The sequence below is a fragment of the Haliotis cracherodii genome, unplaced genomic scaffold (genome assembly GCF_022045235.1).
Source record: "Haliotis cracherodii isolate W230 unplaced genomic scaffold, xgHalCrac1.p SCAF_6, whole genome shotgun sequence".
Classification (NCBI taxonomy): domain Eukaryota; kingdom Metazoa; phylum Mollusca; class Gastropoda; order Lepetellida; family Haliotidae; genus Haliotis; species Haliotis cracherodii.
In genome coordinates this window covers 37,927,927-37,945,913 of record NW_027266319.1, presented here as the reverse complement: position 1 = coordinate 37,945,913, position 17,987 = coordinate 37,927,927, and the positions used below count along the sequence as shown (strand labels likewise).

Genomic DNA, 17,987 nt, shown 5'->3' with positions numbered 1-17,987 from the left:
TCCTTTGCAATATCTATTAAGCTGACGGAAGTTGCCTCCCTTTTTATGAAATGACATTGAGGACTTATACAATTTAAGGTTGAAAGTATTCGAGTTGACCCCACGTGACTCCGACATTTACCATGCCTTGCTTGTAAGATGACATTTGTTGCTCAGAGAATTCTTGACGGATAATCACTTTGGCAGGTAATATGGAGGCTTGGATTTTTATACTGCTGATGTAATGTATTGTTACACACGTCAGTGCTTAGATAGAACATGTGCAGAGGTTGTCAAACTGCATTTTGGTGACAATTTCGAAGAATGTTATCAGCTGGTTATCAGTAGGACAAGATCTAGGAAGTCTTTTCCACAGAATTTTAGGGAATCGTTTTCGTTTGATTTCTAAATATGGCAACTCGCCAATGCGCAGTAAACACATATTCTCGTTGTGTAGTGTCAGTGTTAAAGTTATTTATGGGTAAGCGTCAAGACATTTGTCATTTAGTTTTTGACAGATTCCCTCTTTGTCCTTTGAACCACAGCCCCTTTTGGAGGACAGTGATATTACTGAAACACCGGTTCCATATATATATACTTATATTTATAAATATGGGTCCGGTGTTCACTAATATAACTATCCTGCTTCAGGGGCCTGTGCTTTGAACATAATAGTATCAATGTTTTGGCATACTCTTGCATATGGGGCATGTTCTAGCTTGGGCTACTGTCTACATGGACTTAGAGTTAGTCATGATACAAACTGGCACTAGCCTGAGTCAGTTAGTCAAATGTTATAGTTATCCCAAAGGCTGGGAAAATTTAAGGCTGTTGAGGGATTGTCCTTATATACTCGTATGTTATCACTGTTCAGGCTTATAAAATATCGTTAAATTCTGCCCTAACCCCTGCCTCTATTAAATAAAACTACTGCTAGAAATGTTTAAAAATTATTTAATTAGGGGTTACAAGCAGAACTCTTTCTTAAAATGCTTCAGGTTAGGAGTCATGATCAACTGATGATTTGTTTGGACCTTTGCAGGATAAAGGTTGATTAGATGTAGCAGACTGTTCGGGTTAAAGGCCAGTATGTCGACTCTGGGTGTTTTTAAATCATGCATGAAATAATTTCTGAGTATGATGTCACAAAAAGAACAGTGCTCTGTCAGCAACCCAAACGCTGCACACAGAATAACTGGCTATTAGAGGCAAATTGAAGAGAAAGGTTGTGTGTTTTTCCTACTGATGTGTTACAAATATCAATTGTCAGCCAATATTTATCACATCCTAGATTACGATATGAATAAATGTATGCCACATGTTTGGCTCGAAGAAGCCTATCACTGTCCTACCCTGTTACTTGCAGCCATGCTCATCATGGCTCATACCTCTGTCACATCTTACACTATCCATTCAAGATATTGCATATGCTTTTTCATCTGTTTCATTTTTAACGAGTCTGCACATTATGATAAACATGTCATGAAATGTTTACATTTCATTGAGAAAATTTCCTTTAAAAACCCCCAACTCTTTCCATTTGTAATTTATCTTCAACATGCTGTCATCGAGCCCTTCAGAGAGCTAGCGATACAGTCACCTTGATGTGTAAAACTACATTGTTATACTTCTCAGTACTCAGTTATGGTTATAGATGCATGTCTACCATTTCTATGTAATTATGCAAAACAATATGTAAAGTGCACCGAAAGGTGTGCATTAGGCCTGTCTGTCCTTATTTCAGAATAAGTGGTTTTGTTTACAAGCAAGAGAAAAGTTTGGTCACATAATAGCCTACCGACTGTTCCTTGTAAACATACAGTCTTGTCGTATTGAAATATTATGTCATGCTGTACATTAGTGCTGGGATTGGTAACTCGGGTACTCTGGTTGGATGGGTACTGAGTAGGACCTGGGTACCCACATGACCTCCTAGACCCATGGTTTGTCACATTATATTGTTTCATGAAAATAAATTCACTACAACTCAAAGGTTACTATACAGGTCACGGATGTTCGCATTTCTTTCTATGTACGCATGCCTTCTGACTGTTATTAGACTGTTACTTTGGAATCAAGCAAACTAGACTTAGACTTTAACATGTTTAAATATATAAAAAATACCTAAAAAATATAAATTCCACAGTCATGGTGTAGGACTAGACTGTCATATTTGAGAAAAGATAAAGCTTCTGTCAACTTCAGTGATGCATGATCAGATTGTTTTATACATGTATCTAAATAGTTTTTGCCAGGGCTCCGGTAAAACGATTCCCAATGAGACGTTTTGTACCATACTCTTGAGACTTACAGCGGGTACCCGAGTTGGGTATCTGGTGACGGATACCCGTGTGGTAGATTACTGTTGTGGAAAATAATTAAAATTGACCATGCCCTGCCTTTGTGTCCATTCACAATACTTTTGAACATTTCATTTTAGAGTTAAACATAGTTTAGATTACTTTGAAAGGTTTTTACACTGAACAAAAGAACTTGAAGGTAATTCGTCTACATCTATGTAGAGGGGGTCGTGGGGTAGAGCTCAATGATAGAGCGACAACTTTCCTTGGACATCATTTGAAGCACTGATTGCTAAAATGTGCCCGTGTGTGTTCTTGAGAATGGCTGACTGTTGAAAGGCTTGTGGGTGGTCTTGTATAAGAAGATGGTGGGGTAGCCAAGTGGTTAAAGCGTTAGCATATCACGATGAAGACCCAGGTTCGATGACCCTCATGAGTACAATGTGTGAAGCCCATTTTTCGTGTCCCCACCTTGATATTGCAGGAATATTGCTAAAAGTAGTTTAAAACCACGCTCACTCACTCACTCACTGGTGCAAAGCCCCCCGTGGGTGTTCTAGTAAATGGTGTCTTAGAGAAAGGCCCCTGTGGGTGTTCTAGTGAATGGTGTCTTAGAGAAAGGCCCCCGTGGGTGTTTTGGTGAATGCCATCTTAGTGAAAGGCCCCTGGGGTGTTCTAGCAAAATGGTGTCTTTGTGAAAGGCCCCTGTGGGTGTTCTAGCGGAATGTGTCTTAGTGAAAGGCCCCTGGGGTGTTCTAGCGGAATGTGTCTTAGTGAAAGACCCCCGTGGGTGTTCTGTTGAATGCCGTCTTAGTGAAAGGCCCCCCATAGGTGTTTTAGTAAAAGGTGTCTTAGTGAAAGGCCCACTGTGGGTGTTCTGTTGAATGCCGTCTTAGTGAAAGGCCCCCCCATAGGTGTTCTAGTGCTTGGTGTCTTATAGAAAGGCTCCCGTGGGTGTTCTAGTAAATGGTGTCTTAGTGAAAGGCCCCCATGGGTGTTCTAGTGAACGGTGTCTTAGTGAAAGGCCCCACTGTGGGTGTTCTTGCGAATGCCGTCTTAGTGAAAGGCCCCCCATGGGTGTTCTAGTAAATGGTGTCTTAGTGAAATGCCCACTGTGGGTGTTCTAGCGAATGTTGTGTTAGTGAAAGTCCCCCAACGGGTGTTCTAGTGAATGGTGTCTTAGTGAAAGGCCCCACCATGGGTGTTCTGGTGAATGTCGCCTTAGAGAAAGGCCCCCCATAGGTGTTCTAGTGAATGGTGTCTTAATGAAAGGCCCCCCATAGGTGTTCTAGTGAACGGTATCTTAGTGAAATGCTCCCCATGGGTGTACTAGTGAATGGTGTCTTAGTGAAAGGCCCCCCACGGGTGTTCTAGCGAAAGGTGTCTTAGTGAATGGGCCCCCGTGGGTGTTCTGGTGAATGGTGTCTTAGTGAAAGGCACCCTGTGGGTGTTCTAGCAAATGGTGTCTTGGTGAAAGGCCCCACAGTGTGTGTTCTAGTGAATGGTGTCGTAGTGAAAGTCCCCCTTTGGGTGTTCTAGCGAATGGTGTCTTGATAGGAGGCCCTCATGGGTGTTCTAGCGAAGGGCATCTTTAAGAAAGGCTCTCCATAGGTGTTTTAGTGAATGACTGCATGCTGAGGGGTCTCTGTAGGTGTTCCAGTGAATGACTGCTTGGTGAAAGGTCCTGTGGGTGTTCCATTGAATGGCTGCTTGCTGAAACATCCTGTTGTTGTTCCAGTGAATGACTGCTTGCTGAAACATCCTGTGGGTGTTCCAGTGAATGACTGCTGGCTGAAACATCCTGTGGGTGTTCCAGTGAATGACTGCTGGCTGAAACGTCCCGTGGGTGTTCCAGTGAATGACTGCTGGCTGAAACATCCTGTGGGTGTTCCAGTGAATGACTGCTTGCTGAAACATCCTGTGGGTGTTCCAGTGAATGGCTGCTTGCTGAAACATCCTGTGGGTGTTCCAGTGAATGACTGCTTGCTGAAACATCCTGTGGGTGTTCCATTGAATGGCTGCTTGCTGAAACGTCCCGTGGGTGTTCCAGTGAATGACTGCTTGCTGAAACATCCTGTGGGTGTTCCAGTGAATGGCTGCTTGCTGAAACATCCTGTGGGTGTTCCAGTGAATGGCTGCTGGCTGAAACATCCTGTGGGTGTTCCAGTGAATGGCTGCTTGCTGAAACATCCTGTGGGTGTTCCAGTGAATGGCTGCTTGCTGAAACATCCTGTGGGTGTTCCAGTGAATGGCTGATTGCTGAAACATCCTGTGGGTGTTCCAGTGAATGGCTGCTTGCTGAAACATCCTGTGGGTGTTCCATTGAATGGCTGCTTGTTGAAAGGTCCCCATCGGTAAATCAGTGAATTGCTTTCTGAAAGATATTTAAGATCATAATACTCAGCAAATTTAAGATAGCTTAGGAGTCAGTTTTCAAATGCAGTGAGTTTAGTCAACATTTCGAGAATATTTTAGCCCTGTGAAGACTATTGATGGACGAAACCAAATCACTGATCAGTGCAAAGATTCTTTTCACATAAGTTTTTCTTACTGCTGCCTCATGTAAAAGTTTGGAAATATAGCTTGTCATTAGTGGAAAGTGTTTTGTTGTGATCTTCTTTCAAGGACTTGAGTTCATGGGTAGTATAGTTGTGCTGATATTTTCTCCTAGTTACTGAACGAATCTTCTTGTCATTGCAGGTTTGTCTGTTGTGTGAAGAGCTGATTAGGAGGATATTTTGGCAATTCGTGTCTCTGGTTCCAAGATGGCGATACTATGGAAAGCTCTTGCGTCTGTCTCTTTGTTCACTGTCATCCTAGCGGCCATAATTTACAATGGATTCTTTGACTCGGTGCTCATAGAGCTTGGTTTTCAACATTATGCAGAGGAACCAAGCAATTTCAACATGTTCTTCCCATCGTTTGTCAAAATGCCGTTGAACACGGCTGTCAATGTTGGTTATATTTTTCTTGGAGCTTATTGGTGTGCCATAACAACTATATGCAGGGAAAACAATGTCATCAATGACTTTGATGCGTTCATCTTCTACCTGTTCAATATAATGGCCGGATTCTACGGGGCTGTCCAAGCATTACGCATCATCACACAAATTCATGGATTCGGTGTCATGGATCAGTGGAGTACTCTCCCTTTCTTCATGGTCGTTGTCATATGGGGAATATACACCAAGTGGGGATGGAATGTGCCTTTATTCTTATTTCTGATAATAGTTTCATTGGCTTCCTACAGCCTGACACTGTTTACGCCAATCGGATTTGAGATAGCACTTGGAATCCATGTCGTCCTGGCTGTTACAGGGGCTTTGATTGGATATTCCAAGTACCCCTGTAGAAATGCTAGGCATTATTTTGTTTTGGCCATGCTGTCGTGTGCTGGGTTTATAGGTCTGAAACTCCTGGATTTTGAACTGGTGAAATACCATGAAATCTTCAATAAGGTTTCTGGACATTTTCTCTCCAAAATTGCTGATATTATGCAAATTCATTACGTGAATGAATATTTCCGTAGTCTAGTCATACAAAGATTTTTGTTGCAGAAGGCTAAAAAAGGTAAAAGTGATTAAGTTACGTCGGATAGATTTTACATATGTTACCATGGTTACTTGGGCAGGCCGTCAACAATATTGAACATGTTCAAGTTAACGTTAGTGTGATCATCAACAAGAACAATTTGACCTGGGATTTGAATCTCCAATAAAGTGACAAAGATTTGTATTAACTGGCTTTGGCCAACTTAATATGTTTTTTGCATTTTGTCATGGCTTCATAAATCTCAAAAGTCTCTTTGGGGAGAAAACAGACATGAACCAACCTATTGATTTGGAGCCTCCAAGGTGTGGTATACATGTACATTGTTGATAATTGTATGTGTGTAACCATGGTAACACATGTACTTTCAAACAGGAATCCCATCTTAATTACCAAGAATGTTCTAGTGTTTTGGAAACAATCGATTTAGATGTGAAAATATTAAGTGCTAGGGCGATTCACCAATACATTAATGTATCAGGATGGCGATACAATGTCATTAAAATCAGATCTTAGTTCTCGCTACCACTTAACCAAGATCTCAGGACATCTCATTTCAGAATGACCTTTCATCCAACCAATCAGACTGTCTCTTACTAGATGCTTCAATGGAATAAATATTTGAACGGAAGAGATCTCTCTCAGCCATCTATTAGACGTTCCAGAATGTTCTTTGTTCTGTTTCAAATTTTGAATCAAGAACTTTGTCAAAATATTCTCAAAACATAGTCCGGAATGGAAATTGACAGTTTGAAACTGGTGCTATATAGCTTGAGACAATCTCATTAAAATCAGACCTCAGTTCTCGCTACTGCAAAACAAAGATGTAAAGACATCCCATTTGGGGTCACGTCGGAACGACCTTTCATCCAACCAATCAGAGCGTCGCTTTCCAGATCATGAAAGTGACAGTCGGCAGGTGATTTCTGATCATAAAACCTCGAAAACATTAACGATAGTTACGGGTTTAACGACTGAATCCATACAATCTAGACCATCTATTAGCCATTCCTGAAATTTATAATCGAGATTTGTCAAAATATGTTGCGAAGGGGATAGTCACCAATTTGAAATTAGTGCTGTAAAGCATGAGAAAGCTACCTTCTGATTGGTCATTCCATTGGTCAGTCAAAGTTCGCGCAAGGTCGGTCTGATGTGACCCATAATGGGATGTCCTCAGATCTTTGTTTAGCGGTAGCGAGAACTAAGATCTGATTTTAATGAGTTTGAACTTGAGAAAGCTGCTTTCTAAGTGGCTAATGTCAACTTCTTGTTAATCATTTCATTGGTCAGTCAAGTTTGTTAAAGGTCGTTGTTTAGGGATAGCGAGAACTAGGATTGGAATTAAATGAGATTGCGTTTGATATGATTGGATGGTAGGTTGATGTTTGGATATGAAACTGTTACTTGGGTACATGTGTGATTGGTATGCTGCCTGTTAAGTGTCTGTTCACAATAGATTTCAGTGTATCGCTGTATTTTTCAGTGTTTGTCTGTGTGTCATCATGTTTGTCAAATTTTCACACAAATAATTTTGGTTATATTAAACTTGATCATCCACCGGTGACAACTGTCATTCTTACTGTACCATTATCAGGATATGTATCGTATCATGATACTAAAATTATCATTTCATGACTGTATCAACCCAGCCTCAATATTCATGCACATCTAATTTAAGCTTTAGTCATGTGTTTATGTTGGTTTATTGATTTATGTAGGCAATTATTCCATGGTTCATATGGCAAAATTATTTTCAAGGTTCTTGCTCATTTTCGGGGGCACGGGTGGCCCAGTCGTCTGAGGCGACGCGATTCGCTATGCAGAGTTGCGTCCCTTGGGCACACCAGAAACCTATGGTTGTGGGTTCGAATCCCTGTTCGCCCCGATTATGTTTCTAGGTTTGTCCGCACCATACCCGTGCTCGTGGGTTTCACTGAAGTGGTAAAAGTCTGAGACCTGCATCACTTCGGGCTTTCCTCCAACATTAAGCTGACACGCCACGATATAACTGGAATACTGTTAAAAGCGGCGTTAAACCCAACTCACTCACTCACTTGCTCATTTTCAACAAACTGATATTGATTTGTTCTGATATATCTTTTTGTAATATGAACCCTAACTAATCAAATGTATTGGCTCTTGGTATGATGTTTCTTACAACCCTGATTTTCAGACTTATAATATTGCCATGACTATTCATGCTGATATTGATGGCTCACTGATGTTTCTATGAAAGAAATGTGCTGTCTAGCGATATACCATCGAACGAGGCCTCCCTCCTTCATGCTGTAAGCATTGACAAGAAGACTTCACTCAAAGCAATGAATATTTGGCCACATTTCTTGCTTAGGCCACATATGTTTTATTAATAGTTAGTTTACAAAAAAAACTTGCCTAAAATTTGATGTTGGAGGGGAGGGGGTGATCATTTTCAACTTCAGTTTATTAGCGGTACAAATGAATGAAAAACAAACAAGTTTTAACATGCAAGACACTGAAGGATAAATGGGTTTTTTTGGTGTGTTTTTTTATATGCATTATTCAACATTTCTTATGAACATGATAAAAATGTCCTGTTTTTTTTTTTCCATTTCACCTAATTGTAAAACAGAAGAACGAAAATAAACATTTGTCAAAAGTAATTTTTTTGCTTTCTAATTTCAGTTGTGTTCTTTTGTCTGTCGGTCTTGTAAGCCAGCTATAGCGATATGTCTTATGGTATCAGATCCCATACCATCCATGTACGTTTGTCACTATCATGTACTTATTACAGACCCTCCACCATGTCCAGTGTCAGTATTTATCATTATTTCAGTGAAATATATCTCCCACCTCCTATATACCATGATCCATTAGCATGGTTAGTTTATTTGTGATATCGCTTTACTCTCGCTACGTCCGTATGTAACGCTTGCTTTACTATGCCACTGTTGTTACAAGCTTGGGGATCATGTCATGGATACATATACAATAGTGCTGAAGAGATATTTCAAATAAGAATTTAAGAAGGAAAGCCATTTACTTTTTTCGTTCTTTATTTGATTTATGTGTTCAAAATTCATCAATCAAGATACTCAATTTACATAAAGCACCCACAATTTTTTTAATTTATTTTTTTAAATAGTATACAGCATATGACACTATAAATGTACATTATTTCTTTTACATAAGCAAATTTACATTTTATCTTTCAAAGACTAAGTTACGTAGTAAGGATAAGAATTTTGGATGAACAACTTCTTTATTACAATTAAGAATGATGTTTCGGTGTAGATTTTAACACGGTTATCAAGCAAGTTACGACCACGGGTCTGTCCGAAATGAGCTTAACGTTGACCTGAACATGAGCCATGATGACCTGAAGGCGAAATCTAAGCATCAAGATTATATACCTCACCTGAGTGAATAGCATCAATGAAATTGAACTCAGCCCGTTAACTTAGCTTGCTGCCCGTGAGACGGTTCCTATAATCCTCTATTGTTTTATCAACCAACAAGCTTCATTGGTTTGCTTGTGGCACAATCGGAGGAGGCAAGGTTTAATACCATCATCCATACCTTCGTGATGTCTTCGTATTTGGCGATATCGATGTAGCTTGGCTATACTTTCTAAAAAATAAATAATTCACTTCCACAGAAACGTTTACATTTAACATTACCATGCTTAATATATTTACAATGACAAGGCAGAAAATAAAATTAAGTTGATTAATTGGATGTCTTGATGAAATTTATGTATATACACAAACAGGAAAACTTCTTTTGTTATTAATTGACGTATCTTGATACGTTTGAGTCAATGTATCTACACAATGCTCTCGTATCCTGGTACCGCTACTGTACCCAAGGTTCTTTTGAGTTTTAACTATGTAAGTTTGTGAAGTGGTGGCTTTTCTCGGAATACTGCCAGGTTGAAAAATCCACTGATCCGAGGTCCCAGACCAGTACATTTATTGATGGGACCAAATAACAACCACAGATAGAGCGAACAAGCGGATACAACAAACTGTTACAAAATCCCACATATCTCCTTTATATTATCCTATAAAATGTACATATATAACAAACTCTCTACAGCAAACTATCGCACATAGCAAACTGATGTTTCATTCCCGGCAAGCCCAAATACTGTACCACTAAGTTGCCAGACAGCAAAACATGAAATGCTAAATACACATTTGAACAATATTCTGAAATTGTTATGAATTTAATGTTATTAAATGAATGATATGAAATGTTATTAATTGAATGCTATGAAGTGATCACTGCTAAGACAAGTCAATGCTGCAGTTACGTGTATTGTGTTGTGTTTTATCCAACATGGCGATTATGATTAACAACTTATATAACAAACTGATTTCTCTGGTCCCTTGTCATTTGTTATATCCATGTTCTACTAAAAAAAGTCTAGTGGACCAGCCGATTTCATTCACCGGTGATAGAGAAAAGTCCGGATTTGGTCTTCCATTGCCTACCTTCAACATTGCACATACATAAAGTGCAGGAAGTTAACACATCAATAAACCAACACTGAGTCAGTCAGTCAGTCAGTCAGTCAGTCACAGACAATGGGCAGATGCTAGGTTTTAAATATCATCTGTTGTGGATGATTTTTTGGTGTAAACACTGAGCATGCAAAGTATTCACAAAATACATATATCTTGGTATGTGTCACCATGGTAACCTGGCGGCGGACAAAATAACAAGTGTTAATTGGATTGTTATATTTTGCGTTATGATGAAAATGGAGTTCATGGATATGTGATTCGATAAATGAAAAAGTAATGGCTTTCCTGCAACCCTCCATCACTCACTACCAACCTGTTTGTGTTGAATGTTTCCATCTCGGAAGTACATTTTGCTCAATCCTACATGCTGTTCTGCCAATTGGGGCTGTGGGGTAGGCCAGTTTTAAAGCGTTCGCTCATCACATCAAAGAACCAGGTTCGATTCCCCACATAGGTGCAATGTGTGAGGACCATTTCTGGTGTCCCCCACTGAGATATTGCTAAAGGTGGCACAAAACTATACTCACTTAACTCGTTATTCTCCCCTACACAGTCTAGTCTTTTTGTTTAAAATATTCAGGTCAGTGTTTTTGTATGTTTTGGAGAGTCTGAAATGATAGGCAATACATTTGACATTGAATAATTTACATACATTTGTTCACTGTAGGATGCATCATTGCGCCAGTGACCCACTCAATGTTCAAATTGCACTGATTTCAATTACAAAAGGGCCATGATGGCGTTCTGTTTTTGAATTAATTTAATGGATGGATTTAATTGGATGGAATTTGTCTATATGCCACAGGGGCAGAGGGGTAGCCTAGTGGGAAAAGTGTTTGCTCGTCACGCCAAAGACCGGGGATGGATTCCCCACAAGGGTACAATGCGTGAAGCCCATTTCTAGTGTCCCACCACTGTGATATTGCTGGATGATAGCTAAGAGGGGCTTGAACTCTATTCATTCTCAATTTGCCACATATCAACTTAATAACAAGCAACTTAGGGCCATTGAATATTATTGAAAAATCCATAATCATTTAGTTTTGCTTCTGCCATTTTCATATTTATTTCAGACAGGCTGCAGGCAAATCATTTCAATAATTTTGTGCAAAGTATGGATTTTTTCATTGATGTTCGGTTGTTGTTTTTACGCATTTAGCAGTTAAATGTTTCTCGAATCATACATTTTAAAAAAAAATCAATTTTAACTGCAGAAAGTTGGCCAAAGTATAAACTAATATGTTTTCTGCAGTGAGTCAGGGCTTGCGGTTTTGGAGCCATCAAGTATTTACTCACAAGTTGTCATTCATATTGGGTTTTGATAGTTTTCTATGGGCATTGAATATGCTTTTACTCTTGGGCGCAGTTTATTTCAAGGCTGTAGTTAACTTATTTTGACAGTGGGGAGGGGGGCAAATATTTGTACAAGTTTCACTAGTCCCCAACTTGTATTTTCATGATAAAACTATTTTCTATGAAAAATCCGGTGGGTGTGTGTGTGTGTGGGTGTGTGCAGTCTACGGCACTGTATTTAGTATCTTTACACCTATGAATAAGACATTTTGAATGATTCTTCTTAGATGCTGTTTCTGGTGACTTCTAATTTGTATCTGTTCGTGTACTAGTGTGTTATGTGTCGCATAAATTCACAACAGCAATATATACGTGTATGTGTGTAATTAAAAATTAATGAGGCGTAGTGTCTTGTTTACATGTTATTGACTGCAGTAGAGTTCATGTACTTCATGTAATTCAAGATCTGTAAAGAAAAACAGGTATGTAAGTTGAAACAGATACATTTGGGTAAGACTTGTGAAGATCAGAAGTAGAATAGGTCTTCAGCCACCCATGCTTGCTGTAAAAGGTGTCTGTGCTTGTCGTAAGAGGCGACTTTTTGGATCTGGTGGTGGGGCTCACTGACTTGGTTGCTGCAAGTCATCGATCCCAATTGTGTGGAGCAATGCTCATGATATCAATCACTGGATTGTCTGGTCCAGACTCCATTATTTACAGACCGCCGTCATATAGCTGGAATATTGCTGAGTGCGGTGTAAAACAAGAAACCAACAAACCAACCAACCATTCAGTACTTCAAGATCTATAAAGAAATACAGGTACGTAAGTTGAAACAGTTACATTGAGTGTTTTATACTATTGGGTTTTGAAACTTTATATATGTATTTGAACTGGGTAATTGTGAATTGTTTTGCGTAACCACAAATACACAGCACATCTGAAGCTCTGAATTCGTTTTCCAGTGACAAATTTCTTTCTATGATGCTTTGTGCCTTCGCATTTTGCATGTTTTATATCTTGTTGATATTGTTGTTGTCAATTACCCGTTTCTGCCTTTTGAATAAACTTTATGATCATATTTGTGTTACTGTTGTTGAGTTGCAGAGTTGCAGAGTAAGTTTCCACCCAACAGGTGCTGCACAAGAATTGACCTCCTACAACATGATTAGGGTTTACCTAACACACAGATGTGGGTCATATTAAGTTAGGCAAATAGTGTAAATCTGAAAAGTTGTGAAAACTGCAAGCGACATACTCACAACTTACTTACTTAAATTAGGAATTTAATGTGCGCTTTGCGACGTGTGCATATTTCGCCCAGGCCATTTGGTGTTTAGTTGAAAATGGTATGTCCGAAAACGCGAGGCAACCTAGGTGGGGCTTTTAAGTGTTGCTTACTTAATTTGGAGAACAAATTTGAATTTTGAAATATGCCATACAAATACTCACAATAGTTTCATGAGTCCTCCATTTCCAAGTTTGAGAGCGCCCCGGGCACTTATTACGTCAAATACGATACTGTAAATCTGGAAAGTTTTGTGAAAACTGCAAGTGACATACTCACAGTAGTTTCTTACTTACATTGGAGATTTTACGTGCGCTTTCCGACTGTAGCGTATTTCGCACACGGACAGTAGTTTCATGAGGCAGTTATATTTGTACATCAACTACAAGCAAACAAACATAAGGAGGCATATTTCTTTCATTCACTTCAAAACATTGTCAAACCAGCCAGTACATGATTAAGTAAATAATCTCTCACATCCTGTTTCTTTATTACACATTTTCAATAGTCTAATCAGGAACGTTCACTAATCTGACACATCTCGTCAATTTGCCTACATAACACTGAGTACTCCAGACATAAGCTATACTGTTAGATAAACACGCTACTCCAACCTTCCTTGTCAGCTACAACACCTCAATCTATAGGTAAAAAAAATTGCTGACACTGAAACAGCTTTGATCTCGAGTGTCGCAAAACTTTCCAGACGCATTTAAAGGTATTGTTAGCCACCCACACTTTCAGATTTTGAGTAGTTTCTATTTGTTCCGAACGGCTTGTCACTATATTCATATGTGATTTTTTTAATGGCAGTTACATTGTAGTACCTACGTGAATTTGTTTGAAGTTATGGGGATCCTGTTACCATGGTTACAAGGCATGTTCCTTTAACCAACAAGATGAGGCGTCAGTTTGGGCCTCTGTGGGATTCTGGGTTAGAACCTATGTTTGTCGTAAGGTGCGACCAAATGGATTGGGTGGTCAGGCTCTCTGACAGAGTGGGTCATTGTTCACTATATTGATCAATGGGTTGTCCTGTCCAAACTCAATTATTGACAGGTCGCTATCTTTTAGTCATCTTCCCAAGGTGTCGACTAGCCCATTTCAAAGCCTAGTTTCTACCCTTGCTATAATCCCACTTTTCTTGGCTCTATCGTGGAGCCACCCCGTGCAGAACATGAGTATGTCGCTTGTAATGAAAATGCAATATCCAATTAGGATGAAACATGAAACTTTTAGCAGGGATTCGTTTTGAAAATAGCACTCCAGTTCAATCACTTTCAATAAGCATTCAGTCACTTTCAATAAGTATGAGTTAAAAAAATCAATGAAGTTTGCACACAACTACTTGGGTAAGTTGATTGAAAACTTTGAACAATTTGAAAATATTTGTCTTAGCTTAATTTTTGGAATAATTTCAGGACAAATTCGACCACGAACATGGTTGTTGATTTTATGAAATGTTCTCCGATTTGACTATCGATATGTGCGATAGTTCGCTCATATTTTAGCACAGAAAAGTAGGCTTGAAATGGCGAGGTGCAAACTAGACTTTGATATAGGCTAGTGGACACACTTGCCTCAGGATGAAGTCTGATAGCTTGAAAATTATATTGCACACACACCACAGGTGTAGTGGATAGAGTCTGCCCGGATAGCAGAAGGTCGGTGGTTCAATCTCCGGCCATGTCGTACCAAAAGACTTCAAAAGATGGTACTTGTTGCATGGCATTAAGAGGGATTATATCACGACTGGTGGGCTCGGTGAATACTGTGTCTGAGTGGGGTGTTAAACTGCAGCATGGTATCTCATTGTGCTAGCGCTATAAAACCTACATAATAGTACTGGTACATACACACATGCACGGCACAGAATATGTGCAAATAATCAATTTTGAACGAGATTTTAGACCTTGCCTCGCCTCACCTTACCTTCATGACAGGGAAGGTCACGGATGGCCCAGTCATCTTTGGTGCTTCAATTCAATGTGCAGAGTTGCATCCCTTGGGCAAACCAGAAACCTGAGGCATATTTCGATCCTGATTCATTCTGATTTAAGTTTTTCAGACTCTAGCCCATGCTTGGTGGTAATGTCTAGGACCTGCATCACTTCAGGCTTTCTTCCCACATAAAGCTGACATGCTGTGATAATACTGGAATACTGTTCAAAACAGTGTTAAACCCAACTCACTCATGATGGGGCTTGGCTATTCACAACTGTCATGATGAAATAAGTTTTGATAATTGGATCATTCCCCCTCAATCACAGGCCAATCAGATGACTAATGTCACTGAATAAAAAGAAAATGAAGTATGGTCCTTGTTCAGATTATATGTGTAAGAACTAGAAAATACCTCTAAATTAGGATATATACATACTGTGTTTTCAATTTAGTGTTAGGTTACCTGTAGATTTAACCATGATGATTTTGGAACTGAATGTGCCATGTGTGTTTTTCTTCATTTTACCGTTACAAATTTACATGTGAAAATACACATTTACCACTTCTATATTGTACGTAATGTGGACTGGAGATCAGACTGACCCATGAAGATCTAGGTTAGAATTGGTCTACAGCAACCCATGCTTGCTGCAAAAGGCGACTATTCTTGTCGTAAGAGGTGACAAGCGAGATCAGGTGGTCAGGCTCACTGACTTGATTGATTCATGGATTGTCTGGTCCTGACTCAATTATTTACAGACTGCCGTCATATAGCTGGAATATTGCTGAGAGTGGCATTAAACAACCAACCTACCAACAGATCAGATTCAGTGACTTGGCTTATTGCATTTCATCACGCCATGATTTAATGGATTGTTGCTCATGCTTTCAGTCACTGGTTTGCCTGGTCCAGCTTGATCAGTTACAGATTATATAGCTGGAAATTATCAGAATGCAAAGCTAACAACATTTACTCAGTGTGTCAGTGGTAACCAAGTTCTTTGATTTTGCAGATGCTGAAGACGAAGAGCTGTCAGTCAGCTGCTGATGCTTGAAACTCACCATCATGATGTATTCTCCTCGAGAGTGTGAGGCAAGTGGGTACAAGAACAGGCAATTATTCTACGCCATATCAGATTCCAATGTCGAGAAAGTCCGGGAAATACTCGAGTCTGGAGAGGTGGAGTTGAACAACTCCTATCATTTTGATGTGTTTCTCTGTGTGGCTAGCTGTAAGGAATCGGTGGAGATAGTCCGGCTTCTGTTACTACATGGGGCAGACGTGAACTCTGCTCGCAAAGTTGGTGGTAGTACGGCCTTACATTGTGCGTGTGATAATAAAAACGAAAACATGGAAATAATCCAGTGTTTGATAGAGGCAGGAAGTGATGTCAATGCACAAGATGAGTACAGCTACACTGCCCTTCACAATGCTTGTCTCTTGTCAAAGGAATCAGCTATCCGTCTGCTCATCCAGGCAGGAGCAGACGTCAACGTTCTCCACTCGTCTGGAAACAATCCACTGGAATTTGTTGATTATGAGAAGGCGGGTGAAACCATGATACAGAATTTACTTAACGCTGGTGGACTTGTCACACCGTCTGCTCTTTCAAGGTGCATTCGAATTTCAAAATGTCCTAAAGTTCTAGAACTCTTATACAAAGCTTGTCCTGAACTGGCAGTGGAGGAGGAAAATGACTGTGTTTGGAAACTGATATCCAAATCTAAGAAGAGAGAATTGAAATGGCAGATGATTGATGACAAGTGGCGGACAATACCACCCCTCCACTTGGCTTGTTCTGAATCCAATGATGCTCACTTGGTCATTGAGAAACTGATTCTCCTTGGTGAGGACATCCATGGAAGGGACTATGGCGGACTCAGTTGCCTACAACACACCCTGTATAACCTCCACTTGAAAACACTCCAGGTCCTGCTGTCGTATGGAGCAAATCCTCGGCAGGATCACTTTCGTGTGAGGCTGAAGTCTTTCCCCATGATACTGCATAGTAAGGAAGGCAATTTAACACAGATGTTGAAACTCTTAGTAGCATCAGGATTTAGACTTGAAAGATTAGCTCATACACACATTATAGACTTATTAGGTACAATAAGGTTTGTGAATTTATCGGAAAGGGAGATTTGTAGGTTTTTAAGATTTTTCCACAATTACTATGCTAGCCCCTTGAGTTTAAAATTTCTCTGTCGCATAAGGATTCGTCAGTGCATTCCACCTAATATTGATAAGAACGTTATGAAATTGTCACGTTGCCTTCCAACTTCCTGCTTGCATTTTTTGCAATTCCGAGACATTGTTGAGCCAATTTATTTCAATGAATAAATTTTTACCATATGTACCTACCATGTGTTATGGTTGTATTCAAATACACTCCTAGCGAAGTGGAAGATGAATAACAGCAGCCATGTAAGAGTATGTTTTTACCCTACGGTTCCATTCTTTCAATGGGATCTCCGTGGGCACCAGAGTTAGAAGAGTTAATGTTTTGGCAACTTCTTCATGATTCTTGGGGCCATGGCACATAGGACTACATTTCCTTGTCACAGAATGGTTCTGTGGCTAATCATGACAGTGACTCAGTTGGATTGGAATGGGCGGTCATGCTTATTGATTGGTTGCCTGCATCGGTTGACATGCAATCTTTTTCTGTCAATGCGACCCGTGAAGATCCGGGGTGGAATAGGTCTTCAGCAATCTTGCTGTAAAAGGCGACTATCAGGATCAGGCGGTCAAACTCGCTGACTTGCTTGATGCTTGTCATCGTATCCCAAATGCATGGATCGATGCTCATGATGTCAATCACTGGATTGTCTTGTCCAGACTTAATTATTTACAGACCGCAGTCATATAGCTGGAATATTGCTGAATGCGGCATTAAACAACAAACCAACCAAACCAAGTCAGGTTCAATGTGAAAGTCTTTAATTATGTATGATTGTCTGTCAGTAAATCTCTCCAATTGGCTTGACATTTCCAAATATCCACAAAAAGTCAGCCTCTCATTATGGTTGATGTCATGTCACAACTGACCCTGAGCGACTGCATGGAGCGAGTGAGTGGAAGGCTGGTGGTTTGATCCCCAAGTGCGTCATACCAATAGATGG

At 39.9% G+C, this 17,987-nt stretch overlaps 2 protein-coding genes across 2 annotated transcripts; one reads left to right on the top strand and one right to left on the bottom strand.

Annotated features, from left to right (window-relative positions):
* The first annotated feature begins 56 nt into the window (after nucleotides 1–56).
* On the top strand, nucleotides 57–17,205 carry LOC139445262 (poly [ADP-ribose] polymerase tankyrase-2-like). The gene is made up of 2 exons (XM_071226402.1): nucleotides 57–186; nucleotides 15,878–17,205. Exon 2 carries the CDS (start codon nucleotides 15,931–15,933, stop codon nucleotides 17,203–17,205), a length of 1,275 nt encoding a protein of 424 aa, XP_071082503.1. The 5' UTR covers nucleotides 57–186; nucleotides 15,878–15,930.
* LOC139446416 (uncharacterized protein DKFZp434B061-like) lies at nucleotides 3,896–5,094 on the bottom strand. Its single transcript, XM_071227743.1, has 2 exons — nucleotides 5,055–5,094; nucleotides 3,896–4,653 (listed from the first exon to the last, which is right to left on the bottom strand). Exons 1-2 carry the CDS (start codon nucleotides 5,092–5,094, stop codon nucleotides 3,896–3,898), a joined length of 798 nt encoding a protein of 265 aa, XP_071083844.1.
* Nucleotides 17,206–17,987: the final 782 nt, after the last annotated feature.

Bases quoted from the DNA above. Each gene is read 5' to 3' on its own strand.
- LOC139445262 (XM_071226402.1), top strand. From the start codon at position 15,931: ATGATGTATTCTCCTCGAGAGTGTGAGGCAAGTGGGTACAAGAACAGG.
- LOC139446416 (XM_071227743.1), bottom strand. From the start codon at position 5,094: ATGACAGTGAACAAAGAGACAGACGCAAGAGCTTTCCATA. The intron at 4,654-5,054 runs GTATCGCCATCT...AATATCTTTCAG, and splicing joins AGACGCAAGAGCTTTCCATA to AAAGCAATTCACTGATTTAC.